Source organism: Mustelus asterias, chromosome 10, assembly GCF_964213995.1.
Source record: "Mustelus asterias chromosome 10, sMusAst1.hap1.1, whole genome shotgun sequence".
Classification (NCBI taxonomy): Eukaryota; Metazoa; Chordata; class Chondrichthyes; order Carcharhiniformes; family Triakidae; genus Mustelus; species Mustelus asterias.
In genome coordinates, this window is record NC_135810.1 from 110,766,658 (window position 1) to 110,788,310 (window position 21,653).

Below are 21,653 nucleotides of genomic sequence, written 5' to 3' on the forward strand. Positions count from 1 at the left end.
CTTAGCAAAGTAGGAGTGAATGTATACCCACATACAGAACATTAAAAATAATTTGGAAAATGCCCAAATTAATCAACATTCAATTATGGTGAAGACAAAAACAAAATACTGCAGATATTGGAAATCTTAAATGGGAAAGAAAATTGCTGGAAAAACACAACAGGTCAGAAAGAAACAGAGTTAACATTTCTGGTCAATGATCTTTCATCAAAACGAACCTGAAATGTTTCTCTCCATTCAAGTTATAGCGCTAATTTGGCACGGACATGAAAATGTGGGCCAGCCACTTCATGTGCCTTATACCATAAAATGTAGGCAGATTTCTAGCAGCATGCTCTAATTCAGTTGTATGGCTCTTGTGTTGCAGGGAAGACATGAAATGTCAAGCGTACAAATTGCTCTCTCCAGGCATTATCAGCCAATTAAACAGTAACACTTAATCCATGCCAGAATGCACTGAAAATGCAGGTATGGCATTATCACTGTGAAAATCCATTTTTAAAGTGTTAACATTCAAATGCAGTACTTGCTATTCCCATTTGTACTACTTAAACACTGTTCAGTGCGAAGTCCTCCACTTGTATGCTGCACTGGCAGTGAAATTTGCCATCCAATACCAATGTAGAGAATATGCATTATAATAAAAATTATGTAATTTCTTCTTTTATGCAAGTCTAACAGTAAAAGAGCTGGAGTTTTAACCTCCCTGCACAAGAACCCTAGGTTTTAACTCCAAAAATACAATTTCCAAAGAGTTCACACGCATCGAAACTGTCAATCTATTATTTCCAATTGAACACAGCAATTCCTTCACTCACTTGAACCAGCATTTCAGTATGTGGAAAAAAATTACTCCCACAGCTTCCACCACCCTAACTTAAGACAAACGTTTGCTATTTCTTTTTATTAATTCACGGTATGTGGACAGCATTTTCTGTCATCGAAAATGTGGTGGTCATCTGCCCTCTTGAATCCCTACATGTCCTTGGGGTTGATTACATTTTTTCCTACAACTGAGTGTCTTGCTAAGCCATTTCAGAGAGCGGTTAAGGGTCAACCACGTTTTTGCACACACATTAATCCTCCAAGCATGTACAACAACCGAGCAGAAAATTCAATTCTGGAGAAGCATTTCTTTCCCCTTCCAATCTTAGTCAGGGCCCGAGACTGCAGGAATCATTGAAAAATCTAACTTCAACAAAGTTAAAAATAGTGCCCAAATGGAACCCAAACATTTGTTTGATACAGTCACACCAACCCATCCCCAACCCCAAAACAGACTGGAAAGTCCCAATTGAAGTATGGCATGGAGCGACACCTTGCACAAGTCTTGCTGCACCATCATTGCCTACCACCAGGCAGAATCTCATACAAGAAAAAACGGCAACACCCCATTCTTTGCTCAGAAAATCCCCATCTGCGAAAACTAATTACCACACTTTATCAGATATTAAACACCTTAGAGCACAAATCCCACTCCTCCCCAAACAAACAAAGAAAAAATAAATCAAGTCTCTCACCCCTCAGAGTTTGAAATTGTGACCTGGGAGCCAGTCCCACCCTCACTTGCTCAGCCAGTAACTAAGGGCTGGCAACACACCATTCCACTAATCCCAGGAGCAAATCAGTGCCTGGCACAAATCTATACCTGAATTTTCTTTGTCCAAATAAACCCCTCCCTTCATTTCTCCTCTTTTTTTCCCACACAACATCCACCCAAGCTCCAGTCTCTAACCTTGCTTCTCCCGAATCCTGCACTTGGCTTCAACTCCCCACATGCAACATCACTAAACAATTGACTCATGGCAATTACATTTGTATGCAGGTTCAAAGTCAGGGGTCAGACCTCCTTCATAGGGTCACAGAAAAGCCCCAGTAACGTAAATCCTGCACACACTAACAAAACTATTAGCATCTTCAACTTGACGGATGTCTATTGTGTTACTTCCCAATACAACTCCCTAAGGAAAATAAAAGCATTTGCATTACATGGGTGTATTATGTTTCCTGTCTGTAAGTTTACACTTTCTTCCTACAATAGAGAGCACTACTAAGCACCATTTTCAAGTTACCCTAACGTACTGCTATAGCTCTACACAAGCAGCATTAAGCAAAACTATTTAAGTAAAACAAATAATCATAAATCTACTCAGTTACAGCGCAAGTCTCTAGAACTGAACAAATGTTGCACAGATTTAATTCCAGTAGGATACATTTCAGGAATACAAACTATAAATTATCTTAGAAAGCAAAAATATATACCTTGAGCAGCATGTGTTTCTCACCAGGAGTAAGGTACATTCTGTTCTCATAATAATCAACGCAAATATTTACAATGTCAGCAAGAAGCTCTTCATAGCCTGGAATGACTTCAAGTTGCTGCTGCAGCGACTGTAAAGAGAACAGTTCATTTGTAAGAAATATATTTATTACACAAAACAGTTTGCTGTTCAGGTAGGAGGTGACTTTTTCTATGATGCAACTGCAGCTCTTTAGCACCCAATGTAAATGCATATTCTTTTGGTGTGAGCTGTGGCATGAAGTAAAATTACTCCACCATGGGGGGGGGGGGTGGGGGGGGGGGGAGACAGAGAGAGAGAGAGGGGGAGAGGGAGGAGGAGGAGGAGAGACAGGAGGAGGAGAGATCTGACAGTAGTGGAGCCATTTTAGCACCCTCAGATACTTTGGCTAAGAACAGCTACGGTGGAATAGGAGATCTTCCTGGTTGGCATCACACAACAATATGCAGAAGCCAACTGAGAGAGAGAGATGCAATTTAAGATTTCTATGTTTGAGAATAAAAGGATTTAATTTCTACCAAGATAAAGCTGAACAATATACACACATACCCCTTCAACTCCAATATGCAGAACTCATTTCCACCTGGTGCTCTGTTAATCTACTTTATTTTTATTGCCTGTTCATTTTTATCTTTTTGTGACAATATGGCATAATTAGAATTGAGCTGGAACAAAAGATTGTGGGTTGAGCTCCCACAATTGAAGGTGATTACATTAACTAGAGTCTGACTGACAATTCAGTGGAGATACTGAGCGAGAGCTGATGCAATGCCCTTCGGATAATTTTAACTCAAAGGTACATTTATGCTTTCAGGTGAATGTAACAGATCAAATGGCATAACTTCAAAATGGAAGTGTGTTCTGGCAAATGTTTTTCCCTCAGCAAAAACCACAAACAACAGAAAAACTGATCCTTTTTCTCAATTCTGTTTGCATGCTGCTGCAGAATGGTTGCCATAATTGTCAGAGAATGGCTACTCTGTTCCAAGCACATTTACCATGTGAAATGCTGCACTACTAACATAAGTGTTACTCTTTGCAGTTCCTGCTCTCAATTCTCCTTTTTCTATAAATTTACTTCCCTTTGACTCTGTGTAGAACTTGATTTCTCACTCCACGCTTGGCTCATTCATCAGCTCACAAACAACTTATTGTAGATATCGTGCCTTTAAATGAACAAAATCCCAAGATATGTCACAGCAGCATTACAAAATAAAATATGACACACAGCCACATAAGGGGATATTAGGCCCGACAGCCAAAAGCTTAATCAAAGGCAGGTTTTAAGGAGTGTCTTAAAGAAAGCAAGTTGAGGCATGGCAAGGTGTAGGGAGGGAATTACAGAACTTTGGACCAAGGCAGCTAAAGATAAGGCCACCAACCATAGAGCAATTTTAACTGGGGATTCAGAAGGGGTGCAGAAGAGGCCAGAACAAAGAGTGTAGATATCTCGTTGTGGGGCTGAAGACTAGAGAGACAGAGAGAGACAAGACCATGGAGGAATTCAACCAAAGAAGGTTGTTAGGTCCATTTGTTTGTTTGAATAGATGAAGGGACAGCACTGATGCGAGTTTTAAAATGGTTTTCTTTATTGAACAGAACTTAAAAGAACATACAGAAGTGAAAAGAAAAGCGAATTTGGAGACTGGCTTTTACTGCCAGCCCCTGTACTGAACTTGAACACATGGATCGGATCTCGAAAACAAACTGAAAAAACACACACTAAAATCCAAACTGTATTTCAACTGTTATCTCGTTATTGGAAATGTTTTCCACAGACTGTCTCCGACTTAGAACAACAATCCTTGCAGCTGCGGTTGTACTGTTATTTGCCTGCGTTGTGTACCCTTCAGGAATGCAGTCAATTTCTAGCTAACCTTTAGCCTTCTGTTTCTACATGTAGTCAAGTTAGCAGAGTTAGTTGCATAGGCAGAAATATCTTAAAATGAAGTCTTTGCATGGACTGAAGCAAACAGGGATTAGCATATATAGGACCTCTCAAAGGTGCAAATTTTAAAGTTAAGATTCTGCTGGACCAGGAGCCAATGTAAATCAGTGAGCACAAGATGTACAGGTGAAAGTGACTTGGCACAAGATAAACATGGGCAGAAGAGTCAGGAGTTCATTGGAATAGTCAAGTCTAGAGGTAACAAAAACATGAACGAGGGCTTCAGCAGCAGATCAGTTGAGACAGGAAAAAGGTTGCATGATATTACAGAAATGAAGATAGATGGTCTCAGTGGTGGTGCATCTATGCACCACTACCACTAAGCTAATCTCAGGATCAAGTATGACACCAAGATTGCAATCAGACCAGTTATTCTTAGATTTAATGCAAGGGAGGTGTAGAGTCGGCAGCAAGAGAACAGAAATTAGAGCAGAGATGGAAAGTAATAGCTTCGGTCTTCCCAATATTTAGTAAAATAAATTTTTTGCTCATCCAATAGTGTCAAATTAAAATAGATAAAAATGCTCCTCCCACCAGATGATCTAGTCGAGGATCCCAAACCTTTCCAGTGACAGAACCCTTTAGACCTCCCAAGACTGAAGGAACTCCGAGAAAAATTCTTATTATGTTGAAGAATTGAACCACAAAAAAATCATGACCATTGCATAATCAGTACAAACATATAAAAACAAACTTAAGGATGCTTCTATGTCTTACATGTATACATTATAATAAAAAAAGTTCTGTTATTCAACAAATACTTCCAAGTCTCACCTTTTTGTTACTTTTAATGGGAGCACTCATGCCCATCCTCACCCACCTCACTCTCACAACCCCCAGCCCCCAGCTCTTCTCCAACTCCGTGTCTCGGCTTTTCTCAGGAGCCATGGCCCCTGCTCTCGTCAGGACCCGCTGCCAAACCAACCGCAGAACTCCTGCAGGGGTCCTGCGGAACCCAGTTTGAATCAGTCAAAGCCATTGCTCTAGACAGTGCCATCTTAACTTTAAATTTTATACGAAAAATAGGAACCGTAAATGACAGAATAACACGATAACATTTTGCATTAAGTAAAGATGGCAAGTTTGCATTCAGATGAATTTTCAAATAGTTTGTACATTTGGTGAATGTACTAGTTAAAAAAAAGTAGAAGCAACTCAAAAAGGAGTCCTTATTATCCTTTTGATAATTTAGTTTTGATAACTAAATTATCAAAACTGATTGCATAAAACACACCTACCTGAGTAATTTTGTTGTGGTTTGCAAGAAACATGGAGAGATTTTGTGATTCTTGTATAGATTGTGGGTCTGACATTTTACGAAGAAACTGAGCAGCTCTGAAATAAAGTTTAGATGTGGTGATTGATTCAGTAATTGCCACAAAGTTATTATACAGGATAAAAAAATACAAAGTTATTGTATATGCAGTTTAAGTTCTTTCACATTTAGCTAACCACTTAAAATAAATTAGAATTACCTCAGCATTATGGAGCAGAGCAATTATTAAGATAGTCACCAACAGGATTCAAAATGAATGATTAGTACTGCCCTCTGATGAAACTGATGTTTATTGCAATAAGAAATTGCCCAGCCCGTGTTAACAAAAAATAAGGCTTTTAACATGAAGATTTTCAATTCCACCCTCCTCTCTTTAGTTTGAAGTGCAGATGGTACAGTGGAATTACGCCAACATGAAGCACTGTCCTCAAGTTCATCTATCTTTAGTCACAATTAGAGGTTTGTGCATTATATACCAATGCCTCCAAGTCTTAACAGTGCACTGACAAAAGACATATTTGGTCAGCAACACAAAAAAAATCACTTAGGATCCTTAACTTTGTGTATGCGCCACTAAAAGCCAATCAGATACTACAGGTTGATCTGTAATTTATCCGAAACTATGCAAAACTATTTCACACTCAAAAAAGAAAAATACTGCAGATGCTGGATATGTGAAATAAAAACAGAAAACACTGGATATTCACAGCTCTGGCAGCACCTGTGAAGAGAAAGAGAGTTAACATTTCAAGTCAGTGATGGAAGGTCACGACCTAATATTTTAACTCTGTCTCCACAAATGTTGGATGACCTGATTATTTCCTCTATTTTAAGTTCTTATTTTGCTCTTCAATTTATTATGGTTTCTGCTGGTAAAGGGAATCGATTAGTTACGTAAATGCAACTTATAAATTTTCTAAGAATCTACTAAATGTAATAATGTTCATTAAATTTATGATATTTACAACAGAATTTGGTTTTTCTTGCAATTTGAAAATTGCAAGCTTAACCTCTCTTTCTTTCCCTTCTCAGAGGAAGGTAGATACAAGACTGTTTAACCTGTACAAGTGTGGCACTGCTTAATTTGCCTGAGCATTGGGGAGGCGATGGCCTAGTGGTGTTATCACTAGATATTAATCCAGAAACTCAGCTAATGTTTTGGGGACCCAGGTTCGAACCCACAGTGGATGTGGAATTCGAATTCAATAAAAAATAACTGGAATTAAGAATCTACTGATGACCAGGAAACCATTGCCGATTGTCAGAAAAAAAATATCTAGTTCACTAATGTCCTTTAGGGAAGGAAATCTGCCGTCTTTACCTGGTCTGGCCTACATGTGACTCCAGAGTCACAGCAATGTGGTTGACTCTCAACTGCCCTTGGGATGGGCAATAAATGCTGGCCAGCCAGCGACACCCATGTCCCATGAATGAATAAAAAAATTCCCAATCCCCTATCCAATCAGGAAATTCTGCCAGATTGGTGCACCTATTGAAACTGTAACTCCACTGCAAAATAAGTGACTAGATTAAAACTCAAAAGCTCCTATACTGATGTTGCTCACTGTCAGAAAACTTACAAATCCTGACTTACTCGAGCGGTTACTGCAGTTAGTCAAAACTTGCGCCTCTTAAATATTACTAACTACTCCTGATAAACTTACACAATTCATTCTTTTCTCATGCTTCTAAAATATGTACCGATATTACAACTTTTCAATTAACATGGCATCCCTCAAAGTATTCCCCTTTTAAAATAAGTAAAATAATTAATACTAATTTCAGTAAGAAGTCTCACAACACCGGGTCAGAGTCCAACAGGCTTATTTGGTAGCACGAGCTTTAGGAGCGCTGCTCCTTCATCAGGTAAGTCACTCACTTGATAAAGGAGCAGCGCTCCGAAAGCTCGTGCTACCAAATAAACCTGTTGGGACTTTAACCTGGTGGTGTTGTGAGACTTCTTACTATGCCCACCCCAGTGCAACGCTGGCATCTCCACATCATTACTAATTTCAGTCCTTTGGTTCCAACGTACTACTACTTCAAAAGACAATCTGCAAAATGAAGCCTCACCGTTTGTATGCGGAGTGATCGTTCTTCACACTGCATTTCATGTTCTTCAACTCATCCAACACTGCGAACATGTTAATGAATTTTCCCAGTGTGAGAAGGTAAGCTTCTGAAACGAAGTCTCGCCTCCTCTCTGCATGACATAGTCTCTTCACCTCATTGCAAAACCGATCAATTGCATTGCGCTGTTGAAAACAGTCAAATAAAGTTAGGAGTGTAAATCAAGTTCATGCACATATTCCAGCAATTGTTAAAAAAGCAAAACTAAACCTAATGGCAGTTAAAATTATACAACAACTTGCAGTTATCTAGTGTGGTTAACATAACATTGTCCCAAAGCGATTCACAGGAGAAAATCAATCAAAATTTTGCACTCAAGTCACATCAGATATTAGGACAGGTGACGGCTAGAACAGAAACAGAAAATGCTGGAAAATCTCAGCAGGTCTGACAGCATCTGTGGAGGGAGAATAGAGGCAACGTTTCGAGTTTCAGCTCTGAAGAGCGGTCATCTAGACTCGAAACGTTGGCTCTATTCTCTCTCCACAGGTGCTGTCAGACCTGCTCAGATTTTCCAGCATTTTCTGTTTTTGTTTCAGATTCCAGCATCTGCAGTATTTTACTTTTATACAGTTAGAACAGGTAGGTTTTAATGAGCATCTTAAAGGAGAAGAAAGAGGGGGGAGGTATAGAAAGGGATACCTGGAGCCACAGGGGTTGTCACATGAGGAAAGGTTGGACGGCCTGTATCCACTCGAGTTTAGAGAAATGAGGGGTGATCTTATTGAAACATAAAAGATCCGGAGGGACTTGATAGGGTAGAAACTGTAAGGACGTTTTCCCCTTGTGGGAGAGGCTAGAACTAGGGGAGATAATTTAAAAATAAGGGGTCTTCCATTTAAGATGGAGATGAAGAGAAATGTTTTTCTCAAGTGAGTGACGGAGGCAGGGTCATCAAATATTTTTAAAGCAGAAGTCAATTGAATATCTGGTTCAGCTTTAAAAAGCAGCCAGGAAGGGTGATGGGATGGATCTCAAGAGTGATGTTTCTTAAAGAGAAGGAGAGAACAATAGCTTCTTCCCAAAGCCCATATGTAGAATTTTCAAGTTCATCTGTAATTTAAATGTCAGATGTACAGTCTGACAATATAGAGATGGTCATCAGAATAGTGGACCAGTAATGTAATATGGAAGCTGACCCAATTCAGAGAGGCAGCAATTAAATAGGAATAACGTGGAAAGGATGTTTGGTCTTGTTGGTGAACTAGGAGCACTGTTTTAAAATTAGCCATTGCCCTTTTAGGATAGAGATGAGAAGAATTTCTTTCCCTCAAGAGGGCTGTGCGACCTTTGAACTTTCTGCCTCAGAAGGCAGTGGGGGCCGCATCATTGAATATTTTTAAGGCACAGATAGATAGATTTTTATTAGTCAAAGGTTACCGAGAATAGAAGGGAATATGGAATTTGAAACACCAGATCAGTCACGATATTATTGAATGGCGTAGCAGGTTCGTGGGGGCAAACGACCACCTCTTGGATTCAGAAACCCAGTGAAAACTGTTCAACTTAACAGTTGGGGAATTGAAGGAAGCAGCTTAGAAACTACAGAACGAGGAACAAAATCTGCAAGTGAGCAGAACATTTGATGAAGTTTAATGGTGACAAATGTAAAATCCTGCACAGTGAAAGGAAAATGGGCACTATACAGACACCATGAATGTTGTTCAGATAGCTGTAGTTGAAGCTGAAAAGGGCCCAAGAGGCTTGATCCAACCAATAAAGAGCCAACGGTCAACAAAGTCAACAGAATGCTTATCAATACAACCAAAACAACAATACAGTTTTCTGGTCAGGTTACATAAGAACATAAGAACATAAGAAATAGGAGCAGGAGTAGGCCATCTAGCCCCTCGAGCCTGCCCCGCCATTCAATAAGATCATGGCTGATCTGACGTGGATCAGTACCACTTACCCGCCTGATCCCCATAACCCTTAATTCCCTTACCGATCAGGAATCCATCCATCCGTGCTTTAAACATATTCAGCGAGGTAGCCTCCACCACCTCAGTGGGCAGAGAATTCCAGAGATTCACCACCCTCTGGGAGAAGAAGTTCCTCCTCAACTCTGTCTTAAACCGACCCCCCTTTATTTTGAGGCTGTGTCCTCTAGTTTTATCTTCCTTACTAAGTGGAAAGAATCTCTCCGCCTCCACTCTATCCAGCCCCCGCATTATCTTCTAAGTCTCCATAAGATCCCCCCTCATCCTTCTAAACTCCAACGAGTACAAACCCAATCTCCTCAGCCTCTCCTCATAATCCAAACCCCTCATCTCCGGTATCAACCTGGTGAACCTTCTCTGCACTCCCTCCAATGCCAATATATCCTTCCTCATACCTGTGTCCAGTTCAGGAAGCATTTAAGCCCTGGAAAACAAAGCAAAGAGCCACAAGGCTGATCTCCAGTCTTAGAGGCGCAAGGTACAAAGAAATACTGGAGACATTTAGGTCCTTCCTTTTATTCTTTCATGGGACGTGGGTGTCACTTGCTGGACCAGCATTTATTGCCCACCCCTAGTTGCCCTTGAGAGGGTATTTAAGAGTCAACCACATTGCTGTAGCTCTGGAGTCACATGTAGGCCAGACAAGGTAAGGACAGGAGATTTCCTTCCCTAAAGGACATTAGTGAACCAGATGGGTTTTTATGACAATCGACAATGGTTTCTCGGCCATCATTAGACTTTTAATCCCAGATTTTTCTTGAATTCAAATTTCACCATCTGCCAAGAATTCGAACCTGGGTTCCCAGAGCATTACCTTGGGTCTCTGTAATACTAGTCTTGTAAGGAAGCTAACCACAGTGATCTGAGTACGGTACAAATCAGCAGTATAGAGAATGTAAATGCAGACAATTTCTTTCAACTGAAGGCGAGTATAAGACAACGTCACAGGTTGAAGCCAATAAAAGGCAAATTTTGTACAGATATCTGCAAATGTTTCTTCACACAAGATGAAGAAATAGATTCCCAAAGAGAGTAATGGAGGTAAAACCCTGGAAATCATTTAATTAGACACTGCACTGTGAAAACATTCTGGATAGACATGTTGAAGTGGGCGAAATGAGCTTACCAAATAAGCCTTCCTATGCATATTTATTTTTTGATTGCTTACCTGGAAATACATGAAATTCATAAGTTTTGTGACCTCTGGCTCAAGGACTTCCACTGTCTTTTCATAAATTTCTACCCTGTTAGGCTGCTCGTTGCATTTAACCTGTGGAAAAACATAATTGTGAATCAGATTTGTCATACAACAATATTCTGCAGTGCTGCAAATGTCCTTGCAGACCATTTGAAATGCCCATTTCGGATGGGGGAAATGTAACAAAAATAGCAGCAAGTCTTTTTTTAAATTAATTTATGTGATGTGGGCATTGCTAGCTTGGCCAGCATTTATTTCCCATCCCTAGTTGTCCTTCAGAAGGTGGTGGTGAGCTGCCTTCTTGAACCGCTGCAGTCCCCGAGGTGTAGGTACATCCACAGTGCTGTTAGATAGGGAATGCCAGGATTTTGACTCAGCGACAATGAAAGAACAATGATAAATTTCCAAATCAGCATAATGAGCGACTTAGAGTGACCAGGTGATGGTGTTTTCAGGCAACTGTTGTTCTTGCCTTTCTAGACGGTAATAGTCATGAGTTTGGAAGGTGCTGTCCATGGAACCTTGTAGATGGTACACGTGGCTGCCACTATTCATCAATAGTGGAGGGATAGAATGGGGCAGGGATAGCAATTAAGCGGGCTGCTTTATCCTGGATGGCGTCAAGCTTGTTGGAGCTGCACTCATCCAGGCAAGTGGAAAGTATTCTATTATGTTCCAGACTTGTGCTTGTAGATGGTGGACAGACTTTGGGAGAGGGTCAGGCGGCAAGTTAGTCGCCACAAGATTCCTGGCCTTTGACCTGCTCTGGTAGCCACAGTAGTGGCTAGTCCCGTTCAGTTTCTAGTCAATGGTAACCCCTAGGATGTTAATATTGGGGTATTCAACAAAGGTAATGCCATTGAATGTCAAAGGGCGACAGTTAGATCCCATCTTGTTGGAAATGGTCATTGCCTGGCACTTGCGTAGCGCCAATGTTACTTGCCACTTGTCAGCCCAAGCCTGGATATTGCCCAGATCTTGCTGCAGTTGAACACGAACTGCTTCAATATCTGAGGAGTCACAAATGGTGCTGAACAGTCATCTGTGTGCAGTAATCTGTGAACATCCCCACTTCTGACCTGATCATAAAGGTAGATCACTGATGAAGCAGCTGAAGATGGTTGGGCTTAGGGCACGATTCTGAGGAGCTCCTGCAGTGATGTCCTGGAGCCGAGATGATTGACCACCAACAGCCACAACCATCTTCCTTTGTGCCAGGTATGACTCCAACCAGCGAAGAGTTCCCCACCCCCCCCATCCTGGCTTCTGTTAACTTGAGTTTGCTCAGGATACTTGATGCCATACTCTGTCGAATGCTGCCTCGAGTCGAGGGCAGTCACTCTTGTCTCACTTCTGGCATTCAACTCTTTTGTCCAGGATTGAACCAATGAGGTTAGGAGCTGAATGAGCCTGGCAGAGCCCAAACTGAGCACCTGTGAGCAGGTTTTTGCTAAGTGCCACTTGATAGCATTGTTAATGATCAAGAATAGTCTGATGGGGCAGTAATTGGCTGGGTTGAAATTGTCCTGTTTCTTGTGTACAGGACATATCTGGGCAATTTTCCACATTGCCAGGCAGCTGCCAGTGTTGTAACTGTTCTGGAACAGCTTGGCTAGGGGCAGGCAAATTCTGGAGCTCAAATCTTCAGGGTTTTTGCCAGAACACTGTCAGGGCCCATGGCCTTTGCAGTATCCAGTGCTTTCAGCCACTTCTTGATATCACATGGAGCGACTTGAATTAGCTGAAAACTGACATCTGTGATGCTGGGACCTCCGGAGGAGGCTGAGATGAATCATCCACTCAGCAGTTGTGGCTGCAGATTGTTGCGAATGCTTCAGCCTTATCTTTTGTACAGATGGGCTCCTCCATCATTGAGGGTGGGGATATTTGTGCAGCCTCCTCCTCCAGTGAACTGTTTAATTGTCCACCACCATTAACAGGTGGATGCAGCAGGTCTGCAGAGCTGAAATCTGATCAGTTGGTTATGGAATTGCATAGCTCTATGACTTGCTGCTAATGCTGTTTGGCATGCAGATAGTCCTGTGTTGCAGCTTCACCAGGTTGACACATTTTTAGGTATGCCTGGTGTGGCTTCTGACATGTCCTCCTACACTCTTCATTGAATATGGTTTGGTTATGAATTTGGTTTTGTTGATAGTCTCAGCACAGGATATTCACAGGAGTCAATTATTTCTCAGGTTTAAATCTTCAATGTGAATCCAATATTTAAACTTAAAAATATTAAATTATTAGATGAAGAAAAAGTAAAATGGAAAAATTTGATCACCAGTCCAAGGCCACAGTTTTCCACAATAAAAAATCCAAATTTTTCCTTTGATAATACTGCAAATGTTGCTGAATTTAGAACTTATTGCCATGTGATGACAAACACTTTTACAACACTTCTGATGAAGCAGTTGCTTTGTGTTAACAGATACAATCATAAACATACCTTTTCCCTGCTTGTAAAAGGAACCGAAACTTGATAAGAGGAAGTTGCTACAAGTTTGACTGAAAACTGGCTTTTTTTTTTTAAAAACAGTTGACAAATTGAATGTTAGCAACAATTGCTGCCCCAATTCATTTTTAAACAACACAGAGGGAACTGGCCAAATTTCAAAATTCTTTTGAAAAGAATACATTTTAAAAGGAGTTCTAGAAAATCCGGGTTGCTATACCTGAGGAATAGCTCTTGAACAACTTCTCCAAGTGTACAGCATAACAGCATACTCCTGCCCCTCCTCCAGCATTTCGTTCTGAAAGCAAAAGAAATGCGGAAAGTCAGTGTTGTACAATGACACTGTAAACCATAATCTGAGCAAAGTGGAACAAAAGGCTTATTTAGCACACTGCTGGCTCTCGAAGCAGGGGTGGTACAGTGCTTGACACAGTGGTTAGCGCTGCTTCCTCACAGCGCCAGGGACCCGGGTTTGATTCCCAGCTTGGGTCACTGTCTGTGCGGAGTTTGCACATTCACCGTGTCTGCGTGTGTTTGCTCCGGTTTCCTCCCACAGTCTGAAAGAGATGCTGGTTAGGTGCATTGACCCCAAATAGGTGCTGGACTGTGACAACTAGGGGAATTTCATAGTAACTTCATTGCATTGTTAATGTAAGCCTTACTTGTGACTAATAAATATAAATTTTTTAACCAGTATGTTAAAAGAGGAGCAAATACCATGGATCTGGAAATCTGAAGTAAAAGCATAAGTGCTGTAAGAACCCAGCAGGTCTGGCAGCATCAGTGCAGAGAGAAACAGTTTAACATTGCGAGTGCAACACAACACTTCTTCCAAAGAGCTGTAGTGGACTCAAAACGTTAATTCGGTTTCCCTCTCCACATATGCTGCCAGATCTGTTATGTTTTCCAGTACTTTCCGAATTTGCTAAAAGAAATGCTGATTCAGAAATGATTACGTTCACAACACAACGTGTCATTTTGAAAGATTTCACACTCGTGAAACCAGTGTTTACTGTGCCCTTAAAACAAAGCAGCATAAAAACTTATCTTTGTTGGAACTTTAGCATCCTCAGCAATCCCCAAAACATTTCACAGCCTATGAATTAGTTTTGACACACTGCCACAGAAAACTGGCAAACACACATTACACAAGCAGCAAACAATATAGATGGCCAGTTAACTTTATTTAGTGATGTGGGATAAATGTTAGCCTAGCCAGTGCGAGAACTTCCTCCTTTTCAAATAGTAACAAGAGCTGAGCGGGCACATTCATCTGTCTGAAAAGATAGCTTTTCCTGTAAGGCAGAATTCCCACAGAACTTGACTGAAATGTCAACTTAGACTTGAACGTATAAATTAAGTCAAATGAGAACACCACTGAGCCAAGCAACCAGTTTTGCAGACCCAAAATACAGCTCAAATTTAAATCAGAGGAGGAAATCAGAATGCAGAGAGATTTGGAGGTTTTAAAATTTTTGAAGGGATAGAAAGGGCAGATGGAAACAAACTGCTTTCACTGGTTGGATAGTTCAGAATAAGGAGACACAGGCATAAGGCTTAATGTAATAGATTTTGAAAAAAATATATCTGCAGTAGAGCTGTAAGGCCACTTGAGTTAGTCACTGAGGTAAATGTGATGTCATGTTTTTTGGGTGTATCATGAGAATGGGGATAAAGGAATTAGGATTCAGACAAACACATGGGATTAGTATTAGTGCTGATATGGAAGTTAACAAGCAACAAACTGGTTGGACTGAGCAGTGTTTGTGTTGTGCAGAAATCAGATCTTATGATCTGATCTCCAGTCAGATTTTCTTAGAAATAAGAATTGCCCTGTTGAAATTTGGGAACTTGCCACAAAACACAGGAAATACACAGGAAATTCAAGACAGAGACAAGATGCAACGTCAAGCTAGTGCTGCCACAAATTAAGTCTCAGACCCAAAGAGGTGAGAACATTTGCACAGAAGAAATTAATTTTGCTGTGATCTCCATTACCATGCTCGAATGAACTGTTGCTTGCTCAATGTATCTTGCAATTCCTGTAACAAATGCATTTCTATCTTCAAAGTTGGTGTTGAAGTTCGGCTAGAAAGAAAAAAAATAGGTTATTCTGTCAATCCAAGCATTACATTGATTGAATACAGAACAAACTTGCAAGTCAATTTGCTGGTGAAATTACTGTTTCATTCCCTAAGGTGCTTATATTAAATCAGTCCAAATATGTGGTTAGGTGGATTGGCCATGCTAAATAACCCCTTAGTGTCAGGGGGACTAGCTAGGGAAAATACATGGGGTTGTGGGGATAGGGCCTGGGTGGGATTGTGATCCGTGCAGACTCAATGGGCTGAATGGATTCTATGATTCAATGATACACTTAACACAATGGTAGACAGTGGTGCAGTGGTAATGGCACTGTACTAGTAACCCAGAGGTTGACTCCTAACTGCTCTCAAGGAATGGGCAATTAGGGAAGGGCAACAAATGTTTCTTTTTATTCGTTCAGGGGATGTGGGCATTTATTGCCCATCCCTAAATGCCCTTGAACTGAGTGGTTTGCTAGGCCATTTCAGACAGCAATTAAGAGTCAACCACATTTTTAAAAAAATTATTCGTTCATGGGATGTGGGCGTAGCTGGCTGGGCCAGCATTTATTGCCCATCCCTGAGGGCACTTAAGAGTCAACCACATTGCTGTGACTCTAGAGTCACATGTAGGCCAAACCAAACAAGGGTGGCAGATTTCCTTCCCTAAAGGACATTCGGGAGCCAAATCATTTACCACAATCGACTTGGCTTTCATGATCATCATTGGGCTTTTAATTCCAGGTTTTTATTTTACCATCTGCCATGGTGGGATCAGAACATTATGCTCGGTCTCTGGATTGCCAGTCCAACGACAATACCACTGCCTTCCAATATCAATGGGGATGCCCTACGTCCATGATAGAATAAAAACAACAGAGATTTGCCAATGTAAGGTCTAGCACAGAACAACATTTAAAAGGAATATTTGTGCTCTGTTAGATGTACAAACAAACATCTCAAGCTGCTACTGAGAGAAAGACAGAGGGGTTTCATTTTCCTAACCTGTTCTGACACTACCATTTCTTACTGTGATAGTTTAATGAATACCTGCAGCCGATAGTACCACTTTCTTCAAATATGAACAAAGGCTGTGTCAGCAAATTATTCAATTGTAAAAGGCCTCAAAAATGAGCCAAGTCACTGGGGAAGAATTCTTCTGGTCACTAAACACAGCAACTTAATAAATGCATTAGAAAAGAGCTTGTTTATCACGTCACTACATTCTGCAACCAGGGCAACATTTTGCATGTCCAGGCCATGCGCACACATACTTTTCGGCATGGGTCACAATGGTAAATGGAAGGAAAAATTCCAGTTGATTTTCCTCCCCTCACTAACTCATGGCATGAGGTCAACTGTATTATTATAAACTATTGTTCTGCTGTGGCAGAGATCAGTTAATTCGACAAATTGCGTGGATTAAACGTGATAACGAATTAATCAAAAATTCAAAACCTTCTTACTTGGTACAACAGTGATGAAGGTGGTGGTTCAATACAAGGCTGTTGGTCAGGCAATGGTAAGTCTTCCAAAAGGTCAACATTGGACAGGGCATCTTCCAAGGTCACTTGTGCAGTCATGGTCTCTCTGAAATGGAAAATGAAATTGAATAGTCATCCACTTCATAGCACTTACCTGACAATGCCACCTACATTAATATGCATTTCTATTCAAAAGCAGGGGCATAAAATTGGATTAATAGCAACCATTAATTTTTTTAACATGGTCCCAATGGGATGTGGGGAAAAGACTTAAAGCAATAATGTTTTCTCATTCAAGTGTAATAAACTAGGATTCTATTTTCAATTCAAGCCAGAATGAAGTCTATCTAATGGCTCGAGCATACAAATGTACACGTAGGTTCCATCCGATTACTGCTACATAATTTAACCTTTCTTCGCCTATGGGCATTACAAGAATGAATGAACTCACTCGCTGTGCTTATTAAATGGATTAAATTCACTGTGAGCCTGACTAGGAGAAACACTATAATGAGACAGATAAGTAAAGTTAAAATAATTGGTTCTGCAGCACCATTTCCCGCAGGAAGTTTTTTACCAAAATAAAACCACTAGGAAGACGCCATGTGGAGACAGATTATTTTCCACTGTGCATTTTATACAAAAATATACATTTTCATTGCAGAATATGTTTTTGCCATCTATTTCATAATGTGTAAACTAAAAGTAAATCCAATCCCATTATCATGCTTAAATTTCATTACTGTTGTAATACTTTTATTTTTAGGCAAAGTGATGAGTCAGACCCATAACAGGAGATGGTTGATGAACATGGAGTCGACAAAGAAACTGACATATTTAATGCGAAAGAAGAACTCTGTTGGACAGTTCAGATAGGATAATGGATGCCTGGCGGGGTACTGTAATTCAATTGAGTGGTTCCAATGCTATTTTGCAAATCACAAGAGCAAAACTTGAAGTATTTATGTCAGCGGAATCAATAAATTTAGCAGCTGCCTCAAATTAACCAACAGATATGTGCTGTCTTTCATCTACATGGCGCTGCCATTAGAGCGTGATGGAAGCAGATTCAATCGTGGCTTTAAAAAGGGAATTACCTAAAGGGAAGGAATTTGCAGGGTTAGCTAGTGGGACTAGCCGACCTGCTCTTTCATACAGCAGCATGGACACAATAGGCCAAATACCCTTTTTCTTTGCTCGAACGATTCTGCAGGGGAGGTGGAAATGTGGTTACAGTCAGATCAGCCATGATCTTATTAAATAGTGGAGTAGGCTCACGGGGCCGAGTGGCCCACTCCTGCTCATTCAAATGTTTGCATAATACCATGTCCTTTCACTAAACATGATTTATCTACAGAGAGGCAAAGGGGCCACAAAGTGCTGCTGGCTCAGTTATATGCAGTAAAGATGACGTTTTCACACTGGTTCAATATTTGAAATCTAATATTATAATATTTAACTATCCTCCAAGTACTATAGTTCCTGAATCTCCAATGACACATCCTCCAGGATTTTTGTTTTGGCAAAAAGAATCAACATTTCAATGAATCTGAGCTTTAGCTGTGCAACAAACAAATACGCATGTTTTACACATGTTTACAAAAAAGGTAATCAGTGTTGCAATCAAATTAGGGACCAGTAACCTTTTGTTTAAAATAGACAATTTCAGAGTTGCAAAATCTTGCGAAAATGCTGGCTCCTTCATTAGCGATTTCAACTCCTCACTTCCAAAGATCTAAGGTGTGATATTCCTGGCCCGCTGCAGTACTTAAGGATCTTACTTTTCTAGCTGTTAACCCCTTAAGTCAACATGGCCCCAACCTTTCAATTGCAATAGAGTTGCTTTAGTTGCATTTATCCCAATTTTTATAGTTAAACCTTAATTTTCCTAGAACGAAAAATCTCTAAAATATTAACATGAACCATTACCGAGATATTTGTAACACCAACCATAAACATTCACCTCATCCACCAAGTTTCTCTAAACTTAAAAGGCTATTTCATTACAAGTCCAGTCCATTAACAATTAGTTGAGCAATTTGAATACATAGTAAATGTAAAACCATTCAGTGCTTCAGGCCTAGTCTGTCGTTCATTGGGGACATCACTGACCTTCTACTTCCAGCTCCATCTTCCTGCACTATCACCTGCAACAAACATCCCCGCACTGTGGCAAGCACTGCTGCCTCAGTGCCAGGGATCCGGATCCCAGCTCAGATCAGTGTGTGTGCGCGTGTGGAGTCTGCACCTTCTCCCCGTGGGTTTCCTCTGGGTGCTCTGGTTTCCTCCCACAGCCTGAAAGACATGCTGATTAGGTGCATTGGCCATGCTAAATTCTCCCTCAGTGTATCCGAATAGGTGCCGGACTGTGGCAACTGGAGGATTTTTACAGTAACTTCATTGCAGTGTTAATGTAAACCTACTTGTGACACTAATAAATAAACTTTAAATTCTAATTTGCTTTTTGAAAGTGCGCAGATGGTTTACTCAAGTGAGAGGCCCTTTTAAATTCTTTGCACGTTGAAAGGAGCCGATTTGTGTGGAGGCTGAACAGGGGCTTTCAAATTGCGGTGCTTACAAGGAAGATTCTATAGGTATGTCAAGAACAGAAGGTTGGTTAGGGCAAGTTTAGGGCCAGTTATAGATGGCAGAGGGAAGTTATGTGTGGAACAGGAGGAGATTGGTGAAGCATTGAACCAATATTTCTCTTCGGTGTTCACGCAAGGGGACATGAATATAGCTGAGGAGGACACTGGGTTGCAGGGGAGTAGAATAGACAGTATTACAGTTGATAAGGAGGATGTGCAGGATATTCTGGAGGGTCTGAAAATAGATAAATCCCCTGGTCCGGATGGGATTTATCCAAGGATTCTCTGGGAGGCAAGAGAAGTGATTGCAGAGCCTCTGGCTCTGATCTTCAGGTCGTCGTTGGCCTCTGGTATAGTACCAGAAGATTGGAGGTTAGCGAATGTTGTCCCATTGTTTAAGAAGGGGAACAGAGACTTCCCCGGGAATTATAGACCGGTGAGTCTCACTTCTGTTGTCGGCAAGATGTTGGAAAAAATTATAAGGGATAGGATTTATAGTTATTTGGAGAGTAATGAATTGATAGGTGATAGTCAGCATGGTTTTGTGGCAGGTAGGTCGTGCCTTACTAACCTTATTGAGTTTTTTGAGAAAGTGACCAAGGAGGTGGATGGGGGCAAGGCAGTGGACGTGGTATATATGGATTTTAGTAAGGCGTTTGATAAGGTTCACCATGGTAGGCTTCTGCAGAAAATGCAGATGTATGGGATTGGGGGTGATCTAGGAAATTGGATCAGGAATTGGCTAGCGGATAGGAAACAGAGGGTGGTGGTTGATAGTAAATATTCATCATGGAGTGCGGTTACAAGTGGTGTACCTCAGGGATCTGTTTTGGGGCCACTGCTGTTTGTAATATTTATTAATGATCTGGATGAGGGTATAGTTGGGTGGATTAGCAAATTTGCTGATGACACCAAAGTCGGTGGTGTGGTAGACAGTGAGGAAGGGTGTCGTAGTTTGCAGGAAGACTTAGACAGGTTGCAAAGTTGGGCCGAGAGGTGGCGGATGGAGTTTAATGCGGAGAAGTGTGAGGTAATTCACTTTGGTAGGAATAACAGATGTGTTGAGTATAGGGCTAACGGGAGGACTTTGAATAGTGTGGAGGAGCAGAGGGATCTAGGTGTATGTGTGCATAGATCCCTGAAAGTTGGGAATCAAGTAGATAAGGTTGTTAAGAAGGCATATGGTGTCTTGGCGTTTATTGGTAGGGGGATTGAATTTAGGAGTCGTAGCGTTATGTTGGAACTGTACACAACTCTGGTGCGGCCGCACTTGGAGTACTGTGTGCAGTTCTGGTCCCCACATTACAGGAAGGATGTGGAGGCTTTGGAGAGGGTGCAGAGGAGGTTTACCAGGATGTTGCCTGGTATGGAGGGGAGATCCTATGAGGAGAGGCTGAGGGATTTGGGATTGTTTTCGCTGGAAAGGCGGCGGCTAAGAGGGGATCTTATTGAAACATATAAGATGATTAGAGGTTTAGATAGGGTGGATAGTGATAGCCTTTTTCCTCTGATGGAGAAATCCAGCACGAGGGGGCATGGCTTTAAATTGAGAGGGGGTAGTTATAGAACCGATGTCAGGGGTAGGTTCTTTACCCAGAGGGTGGTGAGGGATTGGAATGCCCTGCCAGCATCAGTTGTAAATGCGCCTAGTTTGGGGGCGTTTAAGAGATCCGTAGATAGGTTCATGGACGAAAAGAAATTGGTTTAGGTTGGAGGGTCACAGTTTTTTTTTTAACTGGTCGGTGCAACATCGTGGGCCGAAGGGCCTGTTCTGCGCTGTAATGTTCTATGTTCTATGTTCTATGATTGTCTGCAACTCGACTTAATAGTTTTTTTTCTCTTTATAACAGCAAGGGCACCTTGCACAAACTCCTCCATCTTGCTAACTTCACACACTTACAATCCATCTGTATGAAAACAAACCACTTGGGATAAACAGGAACTGTTGCATTTTGAGGCACAGGTCAACCAGGATAGTCACACTCACTCCTGATCAACCAGTCTCTCACTCAGTCTCCATGGAATATTATACGGCTGGAATTGCATCCAAGCAAGTAGTCTTAAATTCTCTAAAGTATTCCCCTAATGCATTTACAATTTCATTCATCAACTGCTGCAACATCCAAAGATACCAATTTATAGTGCCAAATTAGAAACAATTTTGTGTCATGAGTTTTCAGCCAGTAAGAACTTGGTTAAAATATTCAAAAATATAGAGGATCTTTTCAGTCCAGCTAAATATCAGTC

The 21,653-nt window shown here is 41.0% G+C and overlaps 1 protein-coding gene across 1 annotated transcript in view; it reads right to left on the reverse strand.

The window, feature by feature from the left end:
- The window catches only part of cyfip1 (cytoplasmic FMR1 interacting protein 1), a 188,361-nt gene that overhangs the window by 132,760 nt on the left and 33,948 nt on the right, over nt 1-21,653 (reverse strand). The window contains exons 2-8 of the mRNA XM_078222422.1: nt 16,801-16,924; nt 15,249-15,338; nt 13,471-13,548; nt 10,763-10,864; nt 7,598-7,779; nt 5,487-5,583; nt 2,263-2,391 (exon numbers count right to left, since the gene is read on the reverse strand). Of these exons, the coding sequence (XP_078078548.1) occupies nt 2,263-2,391; nt 5,487-5,583; nt 7,598-7,779; nt 10,763-10,864; nt 13,471-13,548; nt 15,249-15,338; nt 16,801-16,917 (795 nt within the window). The 5' untranslated portion in view covers nt 16,918-16,924. The remainder of the gene's footprint in view (nt 1-2,262; nt 2,392-5,486; nt 5,584-7,597; nt 7,780-10,762; nt 10,865-13,470; nt 13,549-15,248; nt 15,339-16,800; nt 16,925-21,653) is intronic.